A 24,007-nucleotide genomic window follows, 5' to 3' on the forward strand; every position below is an offset into this window, starting at 1 on the left:
TACGAGCTGCTTCCAGGTACTGTACTGTAACCATGGTGGGCTCCGCCTCTGGCTCCGCCTCTGGCTCCGCCCTCACCGGGGCCATATGTAGACCGGCCGCCTGTGGGCGGCATTCATCTGTACAACTGACTGTGGCTAGGCAAGTTCATGATTAATAAAGCCTAATGTTCACTCGCTGTCTCTGCATCTCGGTGAATTGAAGGTATATCATGCACCTTGGCTGGCACCCAGATGGTGGCACCAGCAGTGCCAGGGTACCACCCTGCCCAGGTGGCATGCACCTGGGGGCCTCTAATCCCCTGGGAGGCCCCCATGAATGCCGTTCCGTCTGGTCCCTGTTTGTGGGGACAAGTACGGAACGGCGCTCGCCCGAGGTCTCTGAGGTGAAGAAGATTGATCCCACGCCTCAGGAATCTGCATATTAAAAGTGAGACTAGCTGTCTCGCTCTAATGTGCATATTTACCAGAAAGTGATCCTGCCCGCAATGGGCGGGGTTCACATTGCAACGTCTCGCAAGATCGCGTTTGATCTTTGCCTCGCGGCAAGCCAGATAGATTCTGGACGTGGGATCGACCCAGCATCTATCGGTGGCTTGATGCCGCACCGCGCTGCTTTTCGGGCGCAACGCGACCGGTAAATCCCACCCAATATTTTGAATGAAGGAATCCCTAATTGCTGTTGAAGTTATTTTTCACCAATTCTAACTTATTCCCGCAGTTCCTCCATTTTTGATTTAATCTAGAATAATCAGGGTTTATCCTATCAAGATTTGTAATGTTTTGTCCAGCTCAATTATGCCCCCATGAATTGAATTATTTCTAGATTGGAGAGGTTAAGTTTCTTTAACTCTTTTGTAGCTCATTCCCTTTTTGTTTGTTGCCCTCTCATGTATCTTTTCCAATGTATATAGCACTTTATTTTTGTGATGTTTAATTCAACACCCTAACGTGTTGTCTCCCTGGTGCATTGCCAAGAAATAGAATAACTTCGGTTGACTTACATTTGATTGTTGCAGCTGGTTATCCAATAATTCTATTGTTCTTCACCTAACTGTCGGCACACTGAAAATAACATGCCAGCTATCACACCCAGACCTCTCTCTCTCTCTCTCATAACTTAGTTTGTCTCATTTTAATGGTTACCAACCATGCTTTTGAAACCATATGTATGAGTTTGTATTTATCAATGTTAAATTACATTTGCATTAATGCTACCAGCCTAAATCCCTTGGTAAATCTATTAATGTGGGAGCAGCTTGGAAATCTGAAGCTTCCTAGGCAACTGCACTCAACAAACTCCCAAAAGATAGGATTGTAATAACATTTGTACAAACTCCTGGTTTCATGCTGATAGTTCCGCCTGTTTATCAGGAGTTGTGGCAAACTGAAGGCCAGTAGGCCACCGCCAGATAGATGGCTGGCAAATCATTTTTGCCAGGATAGTTGGACCACTGTGGCAATAGCCTGGAAAAGAGGGAAACTACCTGCATGAAAAGCCAGTCAACTGGGATAGGCCAAGGATAGAATTCTTGATGTATATCCAGGTCTCAAACCGCATCAGTTTGCTGGTCCTTTGCCACCTCTTCATCTGAAGTGCATATCTACATAACCAAAACAAACCTGCACAGCTGACGCTTTAAACAGAGGGGAGGATTCCCCTGAGTCACCAGCCAGCAGCGGGAATTCCCAACAGCCCATTGAATAAGACGTCAGGCAAAGAACAGATTTCATCAAATCTGTCATGAGTCTCCCGGCCTTACCCCCCCCCCCCCCCCCCCCCAACCCCGACAAAGTTTCCGACAGCCCCAACGAAGCTCCTGCCCAGACCCGCTGCGAACATTCAAATAGGTCATAGCTCAGTGGTTAGCACAGTTGCTTCACAGCTCCAGGGTTCCAGGTTCGAGTCCCGGCTTGGGTCACTATCTGTGTGGAGTCTGCACATTCTCCCTGTGTCTGCGTGGGTTTCCTCCGGGTGCTCCGGTTTCCTCGCACAATCCAAAAATGTGCAGGTTAGGTGGATTAGCCATGCTAAATTGCCCTTGGTGTCCAAAAAAGATTTGGTGGGGTTGCTGGCTAAAAGTGATAGGGTAGAGGTTTGGGCTTAGGTATGGTGCTCTTTCCAATGGCCAGTGCAGACCGGATGGGCCAAATGGCCTCCTTCTGCACTGTAAATTCTATGATTCTAAGAGGTCATTATACCAAAATTGTAGCACATTTACGAGCAGGATGCCCAATTCACCGGCCTCTTGCGACGCTCTGGTAGTCCCGCTGGTGTGAATTTGTGCAAACCCTGACAAACAGGGACCTGGTGGCTTGCACTCCCAAGGGGTAGCAAGGAGGTGAATACCCTCTATACAATTGAGGAAAGGATGGCAGGCTGTGCTAAAACAAATAACAAACATATTAATGGTAAAGGCAGCATGATGGCGCAGTGGTTAGCATTGCTGCCGCGCGGCGCCGTGGTCCCAGGTTCAATCCCGGCTCTGGGTCACTGCCCGTGTGGAGTTTGCACATTCTGCCCATGTTCGCGTGGGTTTCACCCCCACAACCCAAAGATGTGCAGGGTAGGTGGATTGGCCACGCTACATTGCCCCTTAATTGGAAAAAATGAATTGGGTACTCTAAATTTACTTTTAAAAACATATTAATGGTAAAAGACTGGTGAAGAATAGAGTGGGGCCCATAAGGGACAAGCAGGGTAAACTGCTCACTGAAGAGAAGGGTATGGCAGCAGTATTAAATGAGTACTTTACTTAGGTCTTTACCAAATTAGAAGGTGCTGAGAATGGCCCAGTTGAAAATGTGGATGTTGTGCAACCGAGCGGTATTGTGATAGATAAACATAGAAGAACAGTACAGCACAGAACAGGCCCTTCGGCCCTCGATGTTGTGCCGAGCAATGATCACCCTACTCAAACCCACGTATCCACCCTATACCCGTAACCCAACAACCCCCCCTTAACCTTACTTTTTAGGACACTACGGGCAATTTAGCATGGCCAATCCACCTAACCCGCACATCTTTGGACTGTGGGAGGAAACCGGAGCACCCGGAGGAAACACACGGGGAGGACGTGCAGACTCCACACAGACAGTGACCCAGCCGGGAATCGAACCTGGGACCCTGGAGCTGTGAAGCATTTATGCTAACCACCATGCTACCATGCTGCCCTTATAAAGCAAAGGTGCTAAAAAGGCTGACAGCACTCAGGGTAGAGAAGTCGCCAGGCCCGGAAGAGATGCATCCTAGATTTCTGAGTGAGGTAAGGGAGCATATTGTGGAACCGTTGACAGAAATTTTCCAGGCCTCTCTGGACTCCGGATTAGTCCCGGGGGACTGGAAGATTGCAAATGTGACGCCGTTATTTAAGAAAGGGGCAGAGGATAATCCAGGAAACTAGAGACCTGTCAGCTTAACATCAATAGTGGGAAAACTGAGGTCATAATACGGAATACACTTCAAGAAAAATAAGTTAAACTTGACAGGTAAGATGGCTTTGTCAAGGACAGGTCATATCTGACAAATCTAGTTCAGTTCTTTGATGAGATGACACAGGCAGTGGATGGAGGTAGTGCTGAGGATGTTGTATATTTGGTTGTATAGTGCTGAGGATGTTGTATAGAGGATGGTTTAGCACAGTGGGCTAAACAGCTGGCTTGTAATGCAGAGCAAGGCCAGCAGCGTGGGTTCAATTCTCGTACCGGCCTCCCCGAACAGGCGCCGGAATGTCGCGACTCAGGGCTTTTCACAGTAACTTCATTGAAGCCTACTTGTGACAATAAGCAATTATTATTGTTATTATTGGGACTTTCAGAAAGCGTTTGATACGGTGCGACATGGCAAATTGGTTAGAAAATTAAAAATGGGATTGATGAGTCCTTGGCAGCATGGATTAAAGTTGGCTAAGAGATGGTAAACAGGGTAGGTATAGATGGGCATTTCTCAGACTGGAGACGAGTTGAAAGTGGTGTACCCCAGGGCTCAGTGTTGGGACTCTTGCTTTTTCTGATTTATATACATGATTTAGAAGTGGGTGTTGAGGGCAAAATCTCTAAATTTGCAGAATATACTAAGCTGGGGAGAATAGTGAATTGTGGTGATGATGCTGAGTGACCTCAGAGGGACATTGAGAAGTTGGGCAAATGGGCAGACACCTGGCAGATGAACTTCAATGCAGCAAAATGTGAGGTAATGCATTTTGGTTGAAGAAACATGGGGAGACAATACAAGCTCAATGGCACAACTTTGATGGGAGTACAGGAGCAGAGGGACCTCGGGGTTCAACTGCATAATTCTCTGAAGGTGGCCAGGCAAGTTGAAACCGTTGTTAAGAAGGTTTTTAGGATCTTTGGTTTCTAAATAGAGGTATAGAGTATAAACGCAAGGAAGTGATGCTGCAGCTCTACAAATCATTGGTCAGACCACATTTGGATTATTGTGTTCAGTTCTGGGCACCTTATTTAAGGAACGATGTTAAAGCCCTGGAGAGAGTGTAGAGGAGAATTACTAGAATTATACCAGGATTGAGGAATTTTAGATACAAAGAAAAATTGGAGAAATTGGGTAAATTCTCCTGGGAGCAGAGATGATGAAGAGGTGACCTTATTGGGATGTTCAGAATTATGAACAATTTTGACAGGGAAATTCTGGTCACACGCCGGAAAACGGGTTTCCCGGCGATGAAGGGTGCTAGCAATGGGAAAGCCGCTGATAAGGCCGCTTATGTTCTCCCCGTGTGTGCGTGGGTTTCCTCCGGGTGCTCCGGTTTCCTCCCACAGTCCAAAAATGTGCAGGTTAGGTGGATTGGCCATGATAAATTGCCCTTAATGTCCAAAATTGCCCTTAGTGTTGGGTGGGGTTACTGGGTTATGGGGATTGGGTGGAGGTGTTGACCTTGGGTAGGGTGCTCTTTCCAAGAGCCGGTGCAGACTCGATGGGCCGAATGGCCTCCTTCTGCACTGTAAATTCTATGATAACAGCGAGAACAGTAGATTCCGTTGGCAGGCTTACTCCCCCGCCGAAAAACAGACTGCGGGATGGTCGCTAAATCCCACCCTAGGGTTCACAATTTCAAGATGGACAGCAAGACAAGAGGAGAAACTTCTTTACTCAAGAGAGTTGTTGGGGTTTGGAATGCGCTCTTGGGAGAGTGGCGGCGGTGGATTCCATCGGATGTGGACATATATTTAAAAGTGATTAATTTAGAGGGCTACGGAGATAGGGTTGGGGAATGGGACTAGCTGGATCGCTCTTTAGGAAGCCGGTGCAGACACAATGGGCTGAATGGCCTCCTTCTGTGCTGTAAATCACAAATTGCCTCCAAGGTGCCGAAGGGGGGTCCTTTCATGGGAGGTGTTTGTGCGGGGGGAGGGGGGGGGGGGGGCGGGCTGGAGGGGCTCAGGTCAGGGGTCTTTCCTGGGATGTGGGTCATTTGGCTGGTCTTTCCATCTGCAGTCTTTAAACAGTCTGTCAGCATCTCAAAATCAAGTTCTCTGAGAATAAAGTGAAAGTCTTCCTGTCTGTCAGCCTGCCACGCTTAAAGATCTGTGCGATTGAGGTAAAAGTATTCCCTGTAATGTGGTTAGAACCGTTGAATTTTATTTTCACCATCAATTTCATTGCCCTTTTAAGTATTAAAGTTGCTCTACAAGCTTAGAAGCCTAGAATAGCATCCAGAGTTTATAAAGCACCCAAAAAACCTAAACAAATAATCAGCAGAACATATTTAATGTTTCAAGTTTCACCAGTCGCTATTGAATGGAATAACGATTCCCCCAAAAATATACTGCATTCATAAAATTTGTAAAAGTACATCACACAGCAGCTGAAATTTAGCAATAAATGAAGTGCGATACAGATTAGTTCCTTTCAATTCAATACATGAAAGTAGAATTGCACTTCAGGTCAAATATTCTCTGATGCACGCAGCCCTTACATAGATTTCCATAGTTTCCAGCTCCTTGGTACACTATGGTGGGAGGGCCTTAGACAGTGGCGTTCCCCATTGAATCTGTGCGGTGACTGCCCCAAGCTTGCATGCATCACTCATCACATCGGCCTGGACCTTGCAATATGCCAGAATGCAAAATTCAGTCATTGAAAGCTCTTTGCACTGGAAGGATCAGCAGGTTTTGGGCAGACCAAAAAGGTTATTTCACCGAGTCGATGGTCCTCCAGCACCAGTTGATGTTTGTCTCGGTCTGGGAACAACCCACAGAGCATACGGTCTTGCGCATGGAACTGCTCCGGATAAACCGCGACAAGAATCACCGCATTTCTTCCCAGACCTGCTTTGCAAAGGCACATACCAGAAGGAGGTCGGCAACAGTCTCTTCCCCACGGAGCCGCCACGAGGGTGGTGAGATTCCAAGCGTGCAGAAAGGGAAGCTGCGTGAATGCGTTTTAGTATCCATGTGTGGATTTCCACTTTCGCCAGTTTGCAATTGGACAACGGTCTCTTGATCGTCCCGCCCTCAGTAATGATCCAAGTCCTCCGTTGCCTCATTCAGTGTAGAAGAGGCATTATCCACGATATACTTCTGGAAAATGTCAAAATTTTGAAATGACCCATTAATTATTAAAAGAAATCTTAAGCATGTTTATTGACAATTACCCAGAAATCCAGACAAAATAATTAAAACTCTGACCAAAAAAAATTGCTTCCAAGCATAAAGCCATCCATTTTGTATCGTGCTTCTAAAAATGACTATGTTTTGTTTTCAGGTACGATACATGCAGCGCGTCAGAAGGAAACAGAAGCCAACGCAGCACCGTATGCGACGGGTAAACCGTACCAGCTCAAGAAGATCAGGCTATGCATTTTCTCACCAAGAGGGCTTTGGTGAGCTCATTACCTCGGGAAGGAACATGCGCTTCTATAAGCCGTCATCAGTGGTAACCGGGAAGTCGATGCTGAGCAGCACCAGTTGGATTGAAAACTTAAGGAAGAAAACAACAGACACCATGAATAGCTTTGGCAGTGAGAAGAACATTAAACTGTAGAGCAACAGATATTCCGAAGGAAAGATGCTTTTCCTCACTCTAGACTTGGCCATAGTTTGCACTGTGTTGTACGTCCACAAAGCTTGAATCACTATTACTTGCCGAAGAACCACAAAGTAACGGACTCTGGCTTCTGAGTTGTTGCGTGCATATCAATGGCTGTAATGTTGGACATCTATGTCGGACTCTTTGATGTCAGGTACCAAACATGGAAGGATTTCAACTTACAATTTTGGTAAACCTGACAAAAAAAATGTCAGTTCAATGGAAGTTGAGCATTTTGAGACACGTGTCAGTCACATCGGCTGACGTCCCTGTGACAAAACAAGTTTGTACGTCTGAGCTGTAAATATTTTTTAGTCTTTGCAAAAGTTTTGTAATGCAAGAGAGCAACCATTGCATTTTTTTAATGCTGCTCAACTTAAGTGGACCCATACAACAATATTACAGAACTACGTTGATAGAGCAGCTGTATATAATACAGTTCACGTCTTTCACTAGGGGGACCCAATTATATTGTATTCTGTCCAAGAATGTTACATTGCGGTCCTGTAGCTATGACCTCATTGAGGAATTAGTGCCTTTGAGCTTTCCTTTCACAGGGGAACAACTTTTTTTAATTTGAATGTATGATTTTGAAAACCACACAATGCATTTACAGGCACGTCCTGTTTTAACGGTTCTGTGTAACTTCACTCTCTGATTGTGGCTCTCCAGTGAAGTACAACAGCTAACCTTATATGAATTGTTACATTTACAATATGTTTTCTACAAAATAATTCCTCTTCATACAGTTACTCTTTATATAATCAATGGATTTGCACTCTTTTTCCATGGGAAGGGTGGAGCATCAAAGGGACAATGTCTGTTTTAAGACTTACGGACGTTGCAAACTCATCACTTGGTTTTCATCCCTGTTCCAGTATGTCTTTTAGTACTGGGACATTGACCACCTCTATCTCCCAGCAATGTTTCTCTGTTTGTTTCTCGTGAAAGTAGGTTTTCCTCACTTTATTGGGACTTTGCTGTGCATGTATTGGCTGCTGCAGTTTCTCCAATAAGACTGAATTGCAATTCAGTAAGTTTTTCATCAGCCGTGAAAAGCTTCGAGATGTCTTGATGTTGTGAAAGTTTCTACGGGAATGCAAGTTATTTCTTTATCGGTAAATGGGGCCAATTCTTTCTTAGGTACTTAATTTCCTCGGCAGTATTGAACTTCAACAAATATCTTTAAAATATCAGCATAACTCTGCTGAAAACCTGAACTAAAAACAGGATATGGTTGAAAAAGCTCAGCAGATCCGGCAGAATCCGTGAAGAGAGAAAAGTTAATGTTTCGAGCTCTTCGCCAGAGCCCTGCAGACCGGTCGTATGGACCCGAAGTGAAAACTCTGTTTCTCTCTCTCCCTGTCAGGCCTACTGAGTTTTTCAACAATTTTCTGGTTATTTTGTATCTCTAAAATATTTCCTCTCTTTAGCATAACTGCCCATTTTATATTTGTTATATTAAGAATGGTCAGTGTCTCTGGATTGAAACAGTAATTCTGTAATGCTGCGTGACATGTAGGTGCACAGTGCAATACTGCTGCAGCATTTTCAGTGGACAATGTAAGACACAAGGAGATTACTTCCCCCACCCCTCTCTGTTTCCACAAAGCAAAAATTATATCCCCTGTAGCCCTGTCTGGTGATCAAAATTTCCAAACACCCTTACAGATGCACCTTCACCGTGGAGCACAAAACATGTCTTACTCGCCACACCCGCCCCCAACCTTCCAGCAGTAATGAGTTACTCCTACCCCAGCATATGAATCCTTCTCCGTGGCCAACTGAGGACAAAGTGGTTCCGTCAGCCCATCCACGGGGAGGACAAACCTGACCATCCAATTCCTTTCCCACTGAGGACAGACAATACTTTGTTTCCCCCCATCATTCAAGAAAACTTCAGCATGCTTATGTGTATCCAAGAAGACGGCTCACCAGCACCTTTTTCTAGGGTAATTAAGGTCATGCAACCCGTGACTGGATTAAACAAAACAAATCCGGCATATAATCTTTAAACAATATTGCTAGAACTGTTTCAACATTCTTTTTTTAAAATAATTTTGGAGTACCCAATTATTTTATTTTTCCAATTCAACGGCAATTTAGCGCGGCCAATCCACCTAGTCGGCACACCTTTTGGGTTGTGGGGGTGAGATCCACACAAACACGGGAAGAATATGCAAACCCCACACAGACAGAGATCTGGGGGCCAGGATTGAACCTGGGACCTCAGCGCTGTGAGGCAGCAGTGCTAACCACTGCGCCACCGTGCCGGACATCTGTTTCAACATTCTGACAGGTATAGTGTAAATAACTGAAAGACAGGGAATCCATCCTGGAGAGAAGGATGCCTTTGATAACTCGACATACACGTTTTCGGGAAGTTTACGTTTAGTAAGTCTCAACTCTTCAATTTTGTTGTTGGCATTCCAAACCAATATTTAGTTGCACATCTCCAATTATCCGGTTTCCATGTTTTGCATTTTCCTGGTCTTTGAGGGAACCTACTTCTCAATGGCCCTCTTCAGTGGCTAATGGGACTCTATAAAATCGATGAATGCTCACCACTCAGTTTCCTTACAATTATCCTCCAGCAGACTACGTGTGGGAATCACCCGATCCATGATTAGAAACCAGTGCCAACTAAAAAGGATTCCTTATATTTGTCGAGAGAAAGGGTATATTCCAAGATAGAAATGACATGTATTTATATGAAGCATTAAATGAAACAGATATAGCCTGTGGCCAGAACTCCCCAAGCTCCTTGAGGAGTGCCTCACGTTAGCACATTACTTGATTTTCCTGAAATTGAAATTAGAAGCTATTTTTCTGATACTGGATTCCATGCTTCCCATGAATTCATATTGTTTTGTTCCTTGATTTCTTGAGGCTTTTTCCAAGCCCAGACAACTAGCAGGGATGCAATGGTTTGAATGGTGCTCCTGTAGCATGTTCGCAATAATTAAGAAAGACTCAATTCTTGGATCGTGACTGTTGCGTGTGGACCTGCCTTCATGACCGGACCTTTCCAGCCCCTCTCCTGGGACGGGGCTAGCGAGCCGTTGAAATCTCCATTCACTGGTTGGCATGAAGCCCTGGAAATTTCCACCATGGTGTCTCTCGCGGGCCAAGTATGCTTATAGAAATTAAAAGGGGAAGATTCCTTTACGACTCATAATTGAACTCAGCAGCCTTCAATGAATCAGATCCTATCATGTCTCCTGCTGGTTAACCAGAGCAAACCTGTCTTGCTTATAATACAAGATTTATAATCTACATTTACTGATATTGAATTATGCATTGTAATCCTTTGTCACATTACTGCAGATTAATCAACAATTTATGTTAGATTACAGGATAAAACAAACAGTCAGAATCAACACGAGCTGTGTGAAAGGCTTAAAGCTTGCTATCATGGATTTATGATATCGAAAATCTAATTATATTAGTTCCTTCTCATTCTACCAGACCTTTGCTTTATATATTATCCGAAGAGGTTTTATTAACTATTTATTTTGTAAAGAAAATTATAGTTTTCTCCCTGTTCTGTTATCCTTCACTTAGGAGGGTATGAATGCAGTTGTCCAGTGGGGAAGTAAGATTGACATTGTCAGTTTAAAATACTGCCACACAGGTTTACTAGAATTATTGCACAGTCCCTCTATCCCATGCTGCCCAAGGGCAGTAAACCCGAGCAGCTCAAAATCAATGTGCCTGCAGCGATGTAATTGTGAAGTTCCTTAATAAAATTGTATCTCTACGTGGGACCGTGGCACAGTGGTTAACACTGCTGCCTCACAACGTCAGGGGCTGGGGTTCAATTCCGGCCTTGGGTGGCTGTCCGTGTGGAGTTTGCATGTTCTCGTGTTTCCTCAGTGTGCTCTGGTTTCCTCCCACAGTCCAAAAATGTGCAGGTTAGATGGATTGGACGTCGGTGCAGACTTGATGGGCAGAATGGTCTCCTTCTGCACCGTAGGAATTCTATGATACACACCTTGTTTGTCATTTGGTGCCATATCGTAATTCATTTTCTACTGTAATATATATTTTTAATGTCTTTGTCTTGTAAATTCTGTGTTTCGTACTTAAAGTCGCTACTGTACCTAAATGCTTCAAATTCTATCTCTCTGGAGCACTTTGTCTTTCTACTTCAGTCAGTTTCACAACAATTTGTTCTTTGATTTCACTTCATGTTCCTTGATACCCATGAGATAAATATCCTCAATTTCCAACAGTCCCACCCTATTCAATTAGAAAATGATATCAAGTGCTCAGTGTAGTGTTACAAGTGCGATGTCTTATACAATTAGTATGTTTTGGGACTGTGTTTCAATTCAGGGTAAAATGGAGGAATTAATGGGGTCATGTGACCTGTTCTGAATTCTGCTGATCGCACATCTGGATGGATTGATTGTCATGGGGGGGGGGGGGAGGTTGTTTTACTGGGAAGCATGTGCGAGGCATTCATACTTGTAGACAATGGCAGAAACATTTGGACTGACAGTAGATGGACTGTTAGTCTCCAAACTCCAAAGGATGTGTAAAGAATGCCAAGTTGGAAATGGTTATACTTTAAACTGGTTATTAAATTCTGAGATTGAACTGAGTTGGGCGTCTAAAGGGTAGCTAATTGGCATGTCTACCAGGGTACAAGACCTATGTGATCCTCATTGCCTTAGAGACGGACTTTGCGAGAGGAAGGGTGCAAACGAAGCAATGGTATTATAAGGCTCTCCTAAATAAAAATCCCTGAATTTCACAACAGAGGTAGGTTAGCCAGGATCCAAGAGAGAAAGCAGATAGGGACCATAAGTCTCTGTGGCTGACCGCACGTGGAAACTTGCACTCAGACTGAAAAGACCAAATTCATGTGGATTTAAAATGAAGATTCACCTAGCTTGAACTCGAGGATACATTTCTAGGAGAACCTTAATCATGAAAGACAGTTCTGGGCTTAGGGTTAGGCTGGGAAAGGATAATAATGGAAGTAAACCTTTCGGAGCCAAGAATCACTTTGGACTGGTTCCAAGAGAATTGAATGCCTACTTAAGGGATGGTGTAAAGTATAACTGTGGAGTAGCTTTTTCAGTTGTATCAAAAGTCAAAGAAGAAAGTTCTGTTCCATACTTTAAAGTACAAGTTGTCTACTAAAATAGTGTTTACTCAAAGTTACTTTTAGTTAGTTTGTTACAGTAAAAGTCTTAAAATGTGAAAACTTGAGTCATCCTTTCAGCTATTCGCTGCAAGTTTGAATTTCTTTTTAAAAGTTATCAGTCCCTACCGGAATCATAACAGTAGGAAAGACCATACCAAAGGTAAGCAGTCTTAATGATTTCATGATCTGATGTTGGAATGTTCACTAAGAAGCAAAAATTAGCTCAGATCTTCATATCTCAATTGTACACAGTAAGGTCACAGGAACAGTAATAGATTTAACTAGATAACTTGGTTGACATTGGTTGAGGGATAAATGCTACCTAGGACACTGGAAGAAATTCCTGCTCTTCTCAGAATAGTGTCAAAGAATGTTGTTTTTCTATCTATTCGCAAAAGCAGACAAGACCTGACTCAATATCTCATATGAAAGTTGGTATCTCTTACATTGCAACCTTTCCTCAGCTCTGCACTCAGACCTGAGCCTATATTATGGGAGTGAGATTGAAGCCACAACTTCTGACTTGAACGTTCTCCTTAGTCATGTATCCAGGACATTTGTTCCCATTCAGTTACACAGTTATATAAAGTAAGCAAAGTTGCCACAGTCCCAGTTGGCCATAGGCTGCTTTCCCCTTTGAGGGGAGAGCACTGACTGGTGGTGATTTAAGCTGAGGATCATTACACCTCGGGCGAGGGGCAAGGTTGAGAAGGTGGGACCTTCATGAATAACCTCAGCCTCTACAAGAATTGAACCCGCTCTGTTAGCCTTGCTCTCTGCATCACAAACCAGCTGTCCAGCCAACTGAGCTAAACCAGCCCCCCTACAGTTCTATACTGATTGCATAAAATCGGATTTGACTGCCATTTCAAATTGACTTACAAAAAATGTCAGGAATGTCACATTCATGAAGATAAATAATTCTGGGAAATTGGATAACCATGTCATTTCAGCTCTTACCTGCCCAGGCTCAAATATAGTGCATTCAGAATGGAAAAAAATCTTCCATGTTTGACAGAAATTAAGGGCTAAAAATCATATCAATCTCTCATGTTCTGTCTCTCACTCACACACTCACTATCTCTAAAGAGCACAGCAATTAACACGAGTTACACGTAAAGTTTTACTATCATCCATCTCTAATGACAAGCACAAAATATTGCATTTAAACATTCATGTATAGAATTAATTCATATATGGTTCATTGTTCATATATTGTCAAGATTGTTACTCAACAAAGCATGAGAATATATATATATATATACTAATTTATAAAAGGATTAATTTTTATTTTCAATATTTAGGTAGATTGCTTTTATCTTTCATCTCGTGGCATAAACATCAAAAATATACTTGTAAAGTCAGAAATGTTAGAAGCCCAGATTTGACTTCTGTTATGAAAATTGTGCTTCTACAAAATGTTACATCTTAATTAAAACAAATGGTTCAGAATTGTCTTTCTGTGCAATAACATGGTGTACATTGTATAAAGATGCATGTTTGAATACCAAAGAGTTTTAGCTCTTTATTTGTAAAATGGAGAAAGAGTGTTTACATCTATTATGTAAGATTCCATCGTTATACGTTTGTCTATTGGAAAAATATGAAGCATCAGTGCAGTTTATAAACATTTTTTTCTTGCCACGTGTGTCTTCTGCTGTAAATATATTTTACTATTTATAACTAATTGAATGTGAAAGGAATGTACATTCACGTGTGTGTGTCAAAATCTGATTTTGTGTGGTTTTGATTCTAAACCAAGTTTTCAATTCTACAATTCTTTAAATGATTACACCTCCCTTCCCACCTGTGCGGAAGGAGAAATTCCTTCCTTTACCATCTTAGCTTATTTAATAATAATGCTCAAAAGGGAATTGAACATTTAGTTGAAAAGTAAAATAACTTGTAGGGCTTTAGGGAAAGCGCTAGGGAGTGGGGAATCTTCCAAATGGTTTGTGCAGGCCCAGTGGATCAGATGTCCTTTTTCTGTGATGCACACTCTATGATTTGTACCTGATCAGTTTTGAGGCCATTGTCACAGGCATTTCAGCTCCCTGAATTTTCAATGTTTAGTGTAATAGTAGTAGAGGACAATTCGAAGCACATACGTGTTGATGACACCTTTACTGCCAAATGCATTGTGAAGTTAAATGTTTATGAAATAAAGTTTAAAGTTTTAATTATTTGCTATTTTACTCTAAGTAACTCTGAATCTTTCTTTGCAACATCCATAAGACAAAAATAATCCTTTTTACAGAAAGACATCAGGTTTAACTTCACTACTGAGAACAGTTATCACTTTTAAACTAGAAAGTGATTTGAAAACATTCCTTTCATGCAGAAAGAAATCAGAATTACACCTGGTTTTGCTGGATGCAGCTTCCAATCTGCAAAATGAAACTAAACACACCCTGTAGCTGCGAGCCCAAAGTGAAAGTAAAAGCAGACAGCCCAGCTCCACCCACACTCTGACATCACTGATAAACACTCATTTCTTAAAGGTACATCCACTACAGCTATTTTATAAATTCCCATTTCTTAAAGGCACTCTCACATGACAGTTTGGATAAATATTACGTAACATTGGTGCCACTTCAGTGAAGCAAACTCTCATTAATTTCTCCCTTTCTAACTGATGGTAGGCGGCACGGCAGCACAGTGGGTAGCACTGTTGCTTCACAGTACCAGGGTCCCAGGTTCGATTCCCGGCTTGGGTCACTGTCTGTGTGGAGTCTGTACGTTCTCCCTGTGTCTGCGTGGGTTTCCTCCGGGTGCTCTGGTTTCTTCCCACAAGTCCCGAATAGGTAATTAGGCTGTTAGGTGAATTCTGAATTCTCCCTCTCTGTACCTGAACAGGCGCCAGAATATGGCAACTAAGGGCTTTTCATAGTAACTTCATTGCAGTGTTAATGTAAGCCTATTTGCAAAATTAAGATTATTATTATTAAATCTAAGCATCTGCGATTCCTCTCCCCCCCCCCCCCCCCCCCCCAAGTTATTTTTATAGTTATGATCAGTTTTGTTCCTCTTCTCTGTGCCTTCTTCTCCATATGGATTTCTCTGTTGTGGCTGACATACATAAGGCAGTAAGTTCCTTTTCTAAATCACCCTGTACTCATTCTACTGCATTTGTTGCATACATGTCATGTTATAGACCTAACTGTATGACTTACATTAGTTTTTACATTAGTTGTAATGGGAAAATCTGATCCACTTAACATTGTTTTGCTTAAAGTTGTACTTTTCAGGAACACGACTATGACATCAAGTGAGGAAAACCTGTGTATGGATATTTAATGTAAATTAGACACAATGGAAGGACAAGCACCGATCTCTGCAGACTTATAATCAATGCTGTACCTAACTTCACACTGCAACTGTCACATATGCTCTGTTCCCTGTTACAAGTCTATCATGTAAAGTTTTGTCAACGCCTTTCTGCACAGTTCATCAACTATATCATTGGGAAAGAACTTATTTATAGGAATTAATACAAGTATAACCCAAATTAGAGAAAAAAGAATGCTGCAAACTTGAATGTAGTACCATAGAATTTCTACAGTGCAGAAGAAGGCCATTCGGCCCATTGAGTCTGCACCTACCCTCTGAAAGAGCACCCTACCTAGGCCCACTCCCCCGCCCTATTCCCATAACCCCACCAAACCTTTGGACACTAAGAGGCAATTTTAGCATGGCCAATCCACCTAACCTGTACATATTTTAGAATGTGGGAGGAAACTGGAGCAGCTGGAGGAAACCCATGCAGACTGGGAGAATGTGCGAACTCCACACAGACAGTCACCCAAGGCTGGAATCGAACCTGGGTCCTTGGCGCTGTGAGGCATCAGTGCTAACCACTGTGCCACCTTGCCGCTGACATTGCTAATAAATAATCTATAAAGAAATCTGACTGGCAGCTGTTCACACTTTGTCTCAAACTCTAGATTCACTCAAAGTTTTGGCTGGATTTTTCAGCCGTGCCTTCCGCAAGATCGCCATGGATGGCAATGGGACCGTGTAAAGGTCCGTTGACGGCGGGAAGGAATTTCCGTTTGCCAGGCAGAGGAGGCTGAAAATTCCTGCCGTGTGAATTTGAAAGTTCAAAATTTCATACTATGTAGATAAAAATGCTATAATTGCTTTCTGCGGGGCGGCACTGTGGCGCAGTGGTTAGCACTGCTGCCTAACGGCGCCTAGGTCCCGGGTTCGATCCCGGCCATGGGCCACTGACCGTGTGGAGTTTCACATTCTCCCTCTGTCTGTGTGGGTCTCACCCCCACAACCCAAAGATGTGCAGTGTAGGTGGATTGGCCAGGCTAAATTGCCCCTTAATTGGGAAGAAAAGAATTGGGCACTCTAAATTTTAATAAAATAAATAATTGCTTTCCGTCCCTGACACATGCTTGCGGTACAGTTCCCTCCACTAACTGCTCTGCTTGTGCACCAGCTCCTTCTTTCTGACAACAGATGCAAGAGACGGTTTTCCTCCACCTGTTGCCAAGGGAGAAATTGTGATGGATCATTTCTGCTGGTCAATAAGATAGTAACAAAAGCACAACATGTTTCAGGTAATCATAAAATATCAATAGGTTGAAAGCAAGTTATTTATCGAAAAGGGTAGCTGCAGTGTGGAGTCCTCTGTTGCATACCATCACGGAAGAAAAGTCCACATGATTTTGTTTTAATGAAATAACAAAGAGCATGGTGAGAGAGTTAGGGTAGCTTGTGGAGAAAGACACTATTGTCAATTGTGGGCACGGTGGCTCAGTGGTTAGCACAGTTACTTCATTGCTCCAGGGTCCCAAGTTTGATTCCCAGGCTTGGGTCACTGTCTGTGCGGAGTTTGCACTTTCTACCCTTGTCTGCATGGGTTTCCTGCGGTGCTCCGGTTTATGCACCCTATCCCTTTTATCCCTGTAACCCAACCGAACCTTTTTGGACACAAAGGGCAATTTAGAATGGCCAATCCACCTCACCCGCACATCATTGGACTGTGGGATGAAACTGGAGCGCCCAGAGGAAACCCACGCACACACGGGGAGAACGTGCAGACTCCGCACAGACAGTGACCCAGCAGGGAATCGAACCTGGGACCCTGGCGCTGTGAAGCCACAGTGCTAACCACTATGCTACCGTGCTGCCCTTAAACATTACTCAGGGGTCACAAAGATGTCTTTTGTGGTGCAGAATGAATTTGCCTGTGTGAGGTTGCTGTTCAAATACTCTGGATGAAACTTTGAGCCCAGTTAGCTGTCAGCAAGAACAGCAACGCGGGTGGAAAATACTGCGAGAATTGGGAAAGACGATTCTCGCCAGCAAGATCGTGCTTTGATTTTCCAGGAGCCTCGCCCGTGGCATAATGAGAAATCTGGCACGGATGGTTGGGAACCTCATTTAAATGCATTAGCATACCATTAGCGAGCTCTCGCACTATGACTTAGACCCTCACTGAATATTAATTGGTCATGGACAGAGCGATTTTCAGCAGCTTTGGAGCAATGAGAGCCTGGCAACCTCGCCTCCGAAGGGGATTTGGAGGTGAGGACTCAGGTCGCCATTACCCTCAAGGGTGCCAGTTGCAGAGGGGACACTAGAGAGGATGCAGGGGCCCAGATAAGTTCAACTCGGAACCGGGGGAGGAGGGATCAGTATCGGCATCACGGGGAGTTGGGTGGTTCGCAGACCTGAGTGGCCCTTCATGGCTGTGAGCCTCTAGGTTTAAAGGGGTCTGGCTGGTGGTTTGCAGGCATCGCTTCCCACATCCTCCTGGCTAGACTTGTGGCAATGTAGCCGCTGAGGAGTTGCCCTTTCAGAGTGGCAGTTGGAAAGTGGGTGGGAGCAGGTGGATCCGCAGGCTCAGCACAGGGGGCGACTGTGAGGTGCCAGGGTGGGGTTCCATGCGATGCCAGGCTGAATGGACAGAGTGGGGGAATTCTATCAAGGGGTGTTTTCCAGCCTCTATAGGCCTGAAAAACCTCACACAATGGGGGAGGACGAGTGCAGTGAGCATAAACTCCCACACTAAGGCAGCACTGTGACGCCAGAAGACATGCGGTATCTGGAAGCTCAGGGCAACTAGTTATAGAGGCCAGGCTGTCATGGATTAGTGCAAGAGTGGCTGGCAGTTTAAATTGGAAGGTTTATTTAACCCACAGCCCACGAGAACTTGCAAGTAACCTGCCACTGAATGGGGGACCTAGATGCAGAATGACACAACTCAGCTGCTACTGCCGCCCCTGAGGTCAGAGGTCCCGATATGTTTCGCCACCTCTTGATGAGGTGGAAAGACTCCTACATGTTTTCAGCCGGTGGCATTTTCATAACTATAGAATGCTGGCACACACGAGAGGCCAGAGTGTTGGTGTGGAAGTGGGGGGGGGGGGGGGGGGAGGAGATTACCATCCACGGGGGGGGGGGTTGGGGGAGGGTAGGGTGGGGGGACAGTGCCGAGCGAAGTGGCATCACTGCGTTGTCAGTGTGGGAGGTGGGAGAGAAATAAAGCTGCCATTCTCACACCGCTCAGGGAAGAAGTGTGATTTTGTGCGGGTGTTTATGGACATGGTGCCATGACATGCCAGTGTGGAGGCTCTTCATGTGTGATCAAAATGAATTTTAATGCAAGTGCGATATTACAATGGTGACTTTTCTCAAAAAGTGCCCAAGTTCACCCATGCCCACTAGACACCTATTGTTTCATAGTCTTCCTCACCCTCCTGCTATGTCTAGGTGTATCCCCAGGATCCACAGCTGAGGTCGAGGTGGCCTGCTGACTTCTGGTGCCAATTGTTCCGGAGACGCCGATAATGTTGCTCTTTTTAACTGGATACTGATATGACAGCTATTAATGATGATATTTCTTGTCAGAGTCACCAGGTATCAAATGATACCACCATAAGGTTTTACTGGATATCGATCAAAGACCAAACAATCAGTTCAAGTTCAATGATAGTTTATTTACACACAAGAATTACTTCGACATGCAACATAAAACACTACAAGCTAAATTACACCTAAAATGACAACAACCTGTACTTAACTTCAGGCACCTGGCTTTATGCAGAGGAACAAGGCCTTTGTTCGGATCTTGCGTGGCTGGGTCTGGAGAAGTGACTTCGTTTCTGCTGGGCTCATCCGTCTGGTAGCGATCGTTGGTCTTGAACTTGTCTTCTGGTCGTGATGCTGCACTTGGTTTTAGGCGTAGGTCGGGGCCAAGAGAGACCGAGCGCCGGGGCCAAGAGAGACTGAACACATGGCAGTGTCTGCCTTTATCTTTCTGGGGTTTCGCGCTCTTTTGGGCGGTCCTTAGCTTTGGGCCCAATAATTCGGCAGACTTCGATTACTGCTTTCGATTTTGGCCAATAAAGGGGCGGGTGTCTTGATGGCGGGGCGTGTCCTGAGTGGTCATTGACCTTGGCTTTTTGGGCTCCCTGAGCAAATGGTGCCGATGGTCTCTTTCTGTATCTGTTACCTGAGTACAGGTCTTTTGTTCTGGGGAAATGGGCCATTAGAATGCAAAGTAGCTGGGGGTTTTGATAGCATTTAGTTATCTGAGTTGCCAATATACATAAGCTCTGAGTGTCTGAGTCCTGGGTTGACCATATTTCCCATGGCCCTTTGCAGGTGGCCATATTTCCTGGGATCCTTTGTAAGTGGCCATCCCAGATGGCTACACTTCCATGCCTGAGATTACCTTGGCGAGCGTCCCTGAGGGGCTGGGACCTTAAGGCTATCAGCCTGCTTTCAGGCAGCACAGGTGTTGCTGTACTGCCCTTCTCAGTGTGTGGGACTGGAGGGCGAGGAGGGGATGTCAACTGAACTGGACACCACAAGATCTCCTGGGTGGAAGGCCCCTGGAATGTGGTCTGCCGCTCCTCCATGGGATAGAAGGACAGCTCGAGTGAGAGTCAGAAGTCCCGCCATCCTCTGGTGCTGACACCCACGGGTTCCCATTAGTGCCTGAACTGTGCAGTTGAAGCCCTCAACGATGGACGTCATGAGCTGAACCATGGAGCGGACTCCCCTGCCATGGAGTGCATGTTCTGTGCCAAGGTCTCCACTGCGGACGCCACTCTCGTAGTGTTGGCCTCATTGCATAGGAGTGATGGCATCATCTCCTCAGACACAAGGCGATGGGACTCCTCCAGTTGGCCTTGCAGTCTGAGACTAGATGCTGTCACCACTTCCTGATGCTCATGACTCCGCCTTTGCAGATCCAGCAACTCTGGGACAACCATACCCAGGGGCACATCATTGGCCTGGGGCTCAGCAAAGTGCTGGGCTCCGGCATCCCTCTGAGTGCTCATCTTTCACTGTTCAAATGCAGCTCAACATAAGCTCAAGGAACTGTGCCTCATCTCTCACGTAGGCATTTTATAGCCAGATTCTAGACTCGACAATGAGTCCCAACAATTTCAGATAATATCCGTGTTTTGTCGGAGGGGTGATGATCCCGCTGTTCCCATGGTGTAAATGCCTCAGCTGTTCTCACGCCTCTCCCGGTGGGCTTTCAGAATTGCCGGCTCTCTAACTGGGCCACGAACACGGGGAGCCTATCCGCCAATACTAACAAGAGAAATGTCGTGAGGGTTCCCGCCTCTACCACCCTTTCAGGAAGTGAGTTCCAGATTCCAACCATCCTCTGGGTGAAAAACTCTTTCCTCACAAAACTAGTCATCTTCTGCCATGTGGTGGTGATGGTGTAGTCGTAATGTTTCTGGATGAGTAGTCTTGAGAGTTAGGCTAATGCTCTGGGGATGTAGGTTTAAGTCCCACCTTGGCAAATTTAAATTCAATTAACTAAAGTCTTGAATTTAAAGCTAGTCTTCGTAAATAACATGAGACAGGCATAGGCAAATCAGCCCCTCATTCAATATGATCCTGGCTGATTGCAGATCTCCTTTGAGCCTCAAATCCACTGCTTTAAAAACATTGATTGTGGTTAAAAACCCATCTGGTTCACTATGGTTCACTAATGAAGCATTTAGATGAGTACTTGCAATGTCACAGCCTACAAGGCTATGGACCAAGTGCTGGAAATTGGGCTGGATAAGTGCTTGATCGCAGACATAAAGGGTCTCTTTATAACTCTATGACTCCCTAAGAAAGAACTCTGCCATACCGTGACTCCAGATCCACAGCAAACGTGGCCAACTCTTCAATGTCCTTCATTTCAAGGACAGTTACAGGGCTGGACGTTGGAAGGAAAAAGGGGTGATGCCCAGATGATCCCATCAAATAATGTTTTAAGGAACTGGTTCCTCAGGAAGATTACACTGCCTCTTGCTGTTGCAAAGTGTGGGCTGAGTCCCACCCCTGCACCCCCTCACCTCCCTCCACAACTCACCCAAGCTGGACGGGTTACACCAAGGCAGGACTGATGTCTGAGGGGGAATATTTGCTAGAGTAGTTGGGGAGGGTTTAAATTAATATGGTAGGGGGATGGGAACCTATGCAAGGAGTCAGAGGAGGAGGAAATAAGGACAAAAACAAAAGACAAAAAGGGAAATAAGGAAAGTGAAAGGCAGAGAAACCAAGAGCCAGATTCAAACAGGGCCACAGTGAAAAATATTGGGAGGGGGACTAGTAATGTTATAAAGACAAGCTTCAAGGCTTTGTGCCTTAACACGCGGAGCATTCATAATAAAGTTGATGAATTAATGGCATAAATAGACGTGAACGGGTATGATACAGTCAAGATTACGGAGATATGGCTGCGGGTGGACCAAGGATGGGAACTAAATGTCCTGGGGTATTTAGTATTTAGGACAGGCAGACAAAAAGAAAAAGCGGTGGGGTTGCATTGTTGGTCAAGGAGGAAATTAACAAGTACTCAGGGAGTCCGCTAATAATAGCTTCATAGAGAATTTGAAGGCAGTTTCACCAGCTCCTCGTGTTGGGGGCAGGGTCAAGGGAAATGCCGATTTGGGGAACCACAGATTTGAGCTAGGGAGGTGGGATGGAAATTTTCGGAAATGGGAGGAGAAGAGGATTAAGACATTGAAGGATTTGATTCTCAGGGGTCGGTTTGCAGGATTGAAGGAGCTGGGAGCGAAGTATGGGCTGGAGCAGGGAGAAATGTTTAGATACATGCAGGTTCGAGATTTTGCTAGAAAGGAGATACAGAGCTTCCCGGAGGAGCCGGCCTCCACATTGCTGGAGGAGGCGCTGACGACAGGGGGACTGGAGAAAGAAGTAGAGTCAGCGGTCTACGGAGCTATTTCGGAGGAGGAGAAGGCACCGCTGGAAGGGATCAATGCAAAGTGGGAGGAAGAGTTGGGAGAGGATATGGAGGAGGGGTTCTGCTGTGAGGTGCTCCGGAGAGTGAAAGCCTCCACCTCATGTGCGAGATTAGGGCTGGTACAGCTGAACAAAGAAAAGTACAGTACAGGAACAGGTCCTTCGGCCCTCCAAGCCTGTGCCGACCATGCTGCCCGTCGAAACTAAAATCTTCTACACTTCCTTGGTCCATATCCCTCTATTCCCATCCTATTCATGTATTTGTCAAGATGCCCCTTAAATGTCACTATCGTCCCTGCTTCCACCACCTCCTCCGGAAGCGAGTTCCAGGCACCCACTACCCTCTGTGTAAAAAAAACTTGCCTCGTACATCTCCTCTAAGTAACTTAGTTACTTAGTCAAGTTACTTAGACCAAACCGTGCAGCCCTTGAGGATATGGCACTTAAGGCGAAGGGGATCAAAGGATGTTGGGGGAAAGTGGGATTAGGCTATTGAGTTGCATGCTCAACCATGATCATAATGAATGGTGGAATGGGCAGCACGATAGCACAGTGGTTAGCACAGTTGCTTCACAGCTCCAGGGTCCCAAGTTCGATTCCTGGCTTGCGTCACTGTCTGTTCCGAGTCTGCACATTCTCCCCGTGTCTGCGGGGGTTTCAGGTTTCCTCCCACAGTCTAAAGATGTGCAGGTGAGGTGGATTGGCCATGATAAAATTGCCCTTAGTATCCAAAAAGGTTAGGTGGGGTTACGGGGATAGGTTGGAAATGTGGGCTGAAATGGGGTGCTCTTTCCAAGGGCCGGTGCAGACTCGAAGGGCTGAAAGGCCTCCTTCTGCACTGTAAAATCTATGATCCTATGAAGGGCCGAATGGTCTCCTCCTGCTTCTATTTTTTTCCATGTTTCTAAGCGGGGGGGGGGGGGGGGGGGGGATTCAATCGATTCCATTTCTCTCTCTGTCTTTCTCCCGAGATGGTGTCTGTGACCTGCTGAACGAGCACTTTCCCTGGGTTTAACCCTCAATGGGGGGGGGGGGGGGGTTGCAAGTGGGTGGGTGAAGGCACCCCTGACTGGAGACTGTTCCTGCTGAGGGACTGTTCAGAAGTGCCTTCTTCCTGCCGCCGCACAGAATCACATGAGGGTTTATTTAAAGGAGAGAGAGAGAAAAAAGCGGGTGAGTGGCGTCTGACGTGAGTGAAGGTCACAGGAGGGGGGAGAGAGAAAGAGAAATCCCTCCCTCTCTCCGAGTGTCCCGGCTTGCCGGAGGGTTGCGGATTCGCTGCCCGGCTCAGCCCAGCCCGCACACCGGCCTTGCGAGCTCAGTCGGTGCCTTTACCGCTTTAACCGGGTGAGTGACTGAGTTAGTGAGTGAGGCGGCAGTGGGTGATGTGGTAGTTTTGTTTTGTGTCTGAGCCAAGCCTGACACACACCTCTCTCTCTCTCGGCTGCAACCAATGGCCTTAATTATCAGTCCCAACAGCCGGCAAACGCCAAGGTTATTGAGGAGTTTTACTTCAAAAATCACCGCAATGAAGCAACCATCGCAATTTATTTTGCACAAGAAACAAA

The 24,007-nt window shown here is 45.3% G+C and overlaps 2 protein-coding genes across 5 annotated transcripts in view; both read left to right on the forward strand.

The window, feature by feature from the left end:
* atp8b4 (ATPase phospholipid transporting 8B4) overlaps positions 1-7,812 on the forward strand; it is a 372,477-nt gene extending 364,665 nt beyond the window's left edge. For all 3 annotated transcript variants that reach the window (XM_038813489.1, XM_038813490.1, XM_038813487.1), the window contains one exon: positions 6,725-7,812. In XM_038813489.1, coding sequence (XP_038669417.1) covers positions 6,725-7,003 — 279 coding nt within the window. In that variant the 3' untranslated portion in view covers positions 7,004-7,812. The remainder of the gene's footprint in view (positions 1-6,724) is intronic.
* Positions 7,813-23,590: 15,778 nt separating this feature from the next.
* Positions 23,591-24,007, forward strand: part of LOC119974409 (NAD(P) transhydrogenase, mitochondrial-like) — a 94,517-nt gene continuing 94,100 nt past the window's right edge. The window contains exon 1 of one of the 2 annotated variants that reach the window (XM_038813250.1): positions 23,591-23,612. The gene's annotated coding sequence lies outside the window, so the exon portion shown is untranslated. The other variant, XM_038813249.1, reaches the window with a different exon arrangement.

The sequence above is a fragment of the Scyliorhinus canicula genome, chromosome 12 (assembly GCF_902713615.1).
Source record: "Scyliorhinus canicula chromosome 12, sScyCan1.1, whole genome shotgun sequence".
Classification (NCBI taxonomy): domain Eukaryota; kingdom Metazoa; phylum Chordata; class Chondrichthyes; order Carcharhiniformes; family Scyliorhinidae; genus Scyliorhinus; species Scyliorhinus canicula.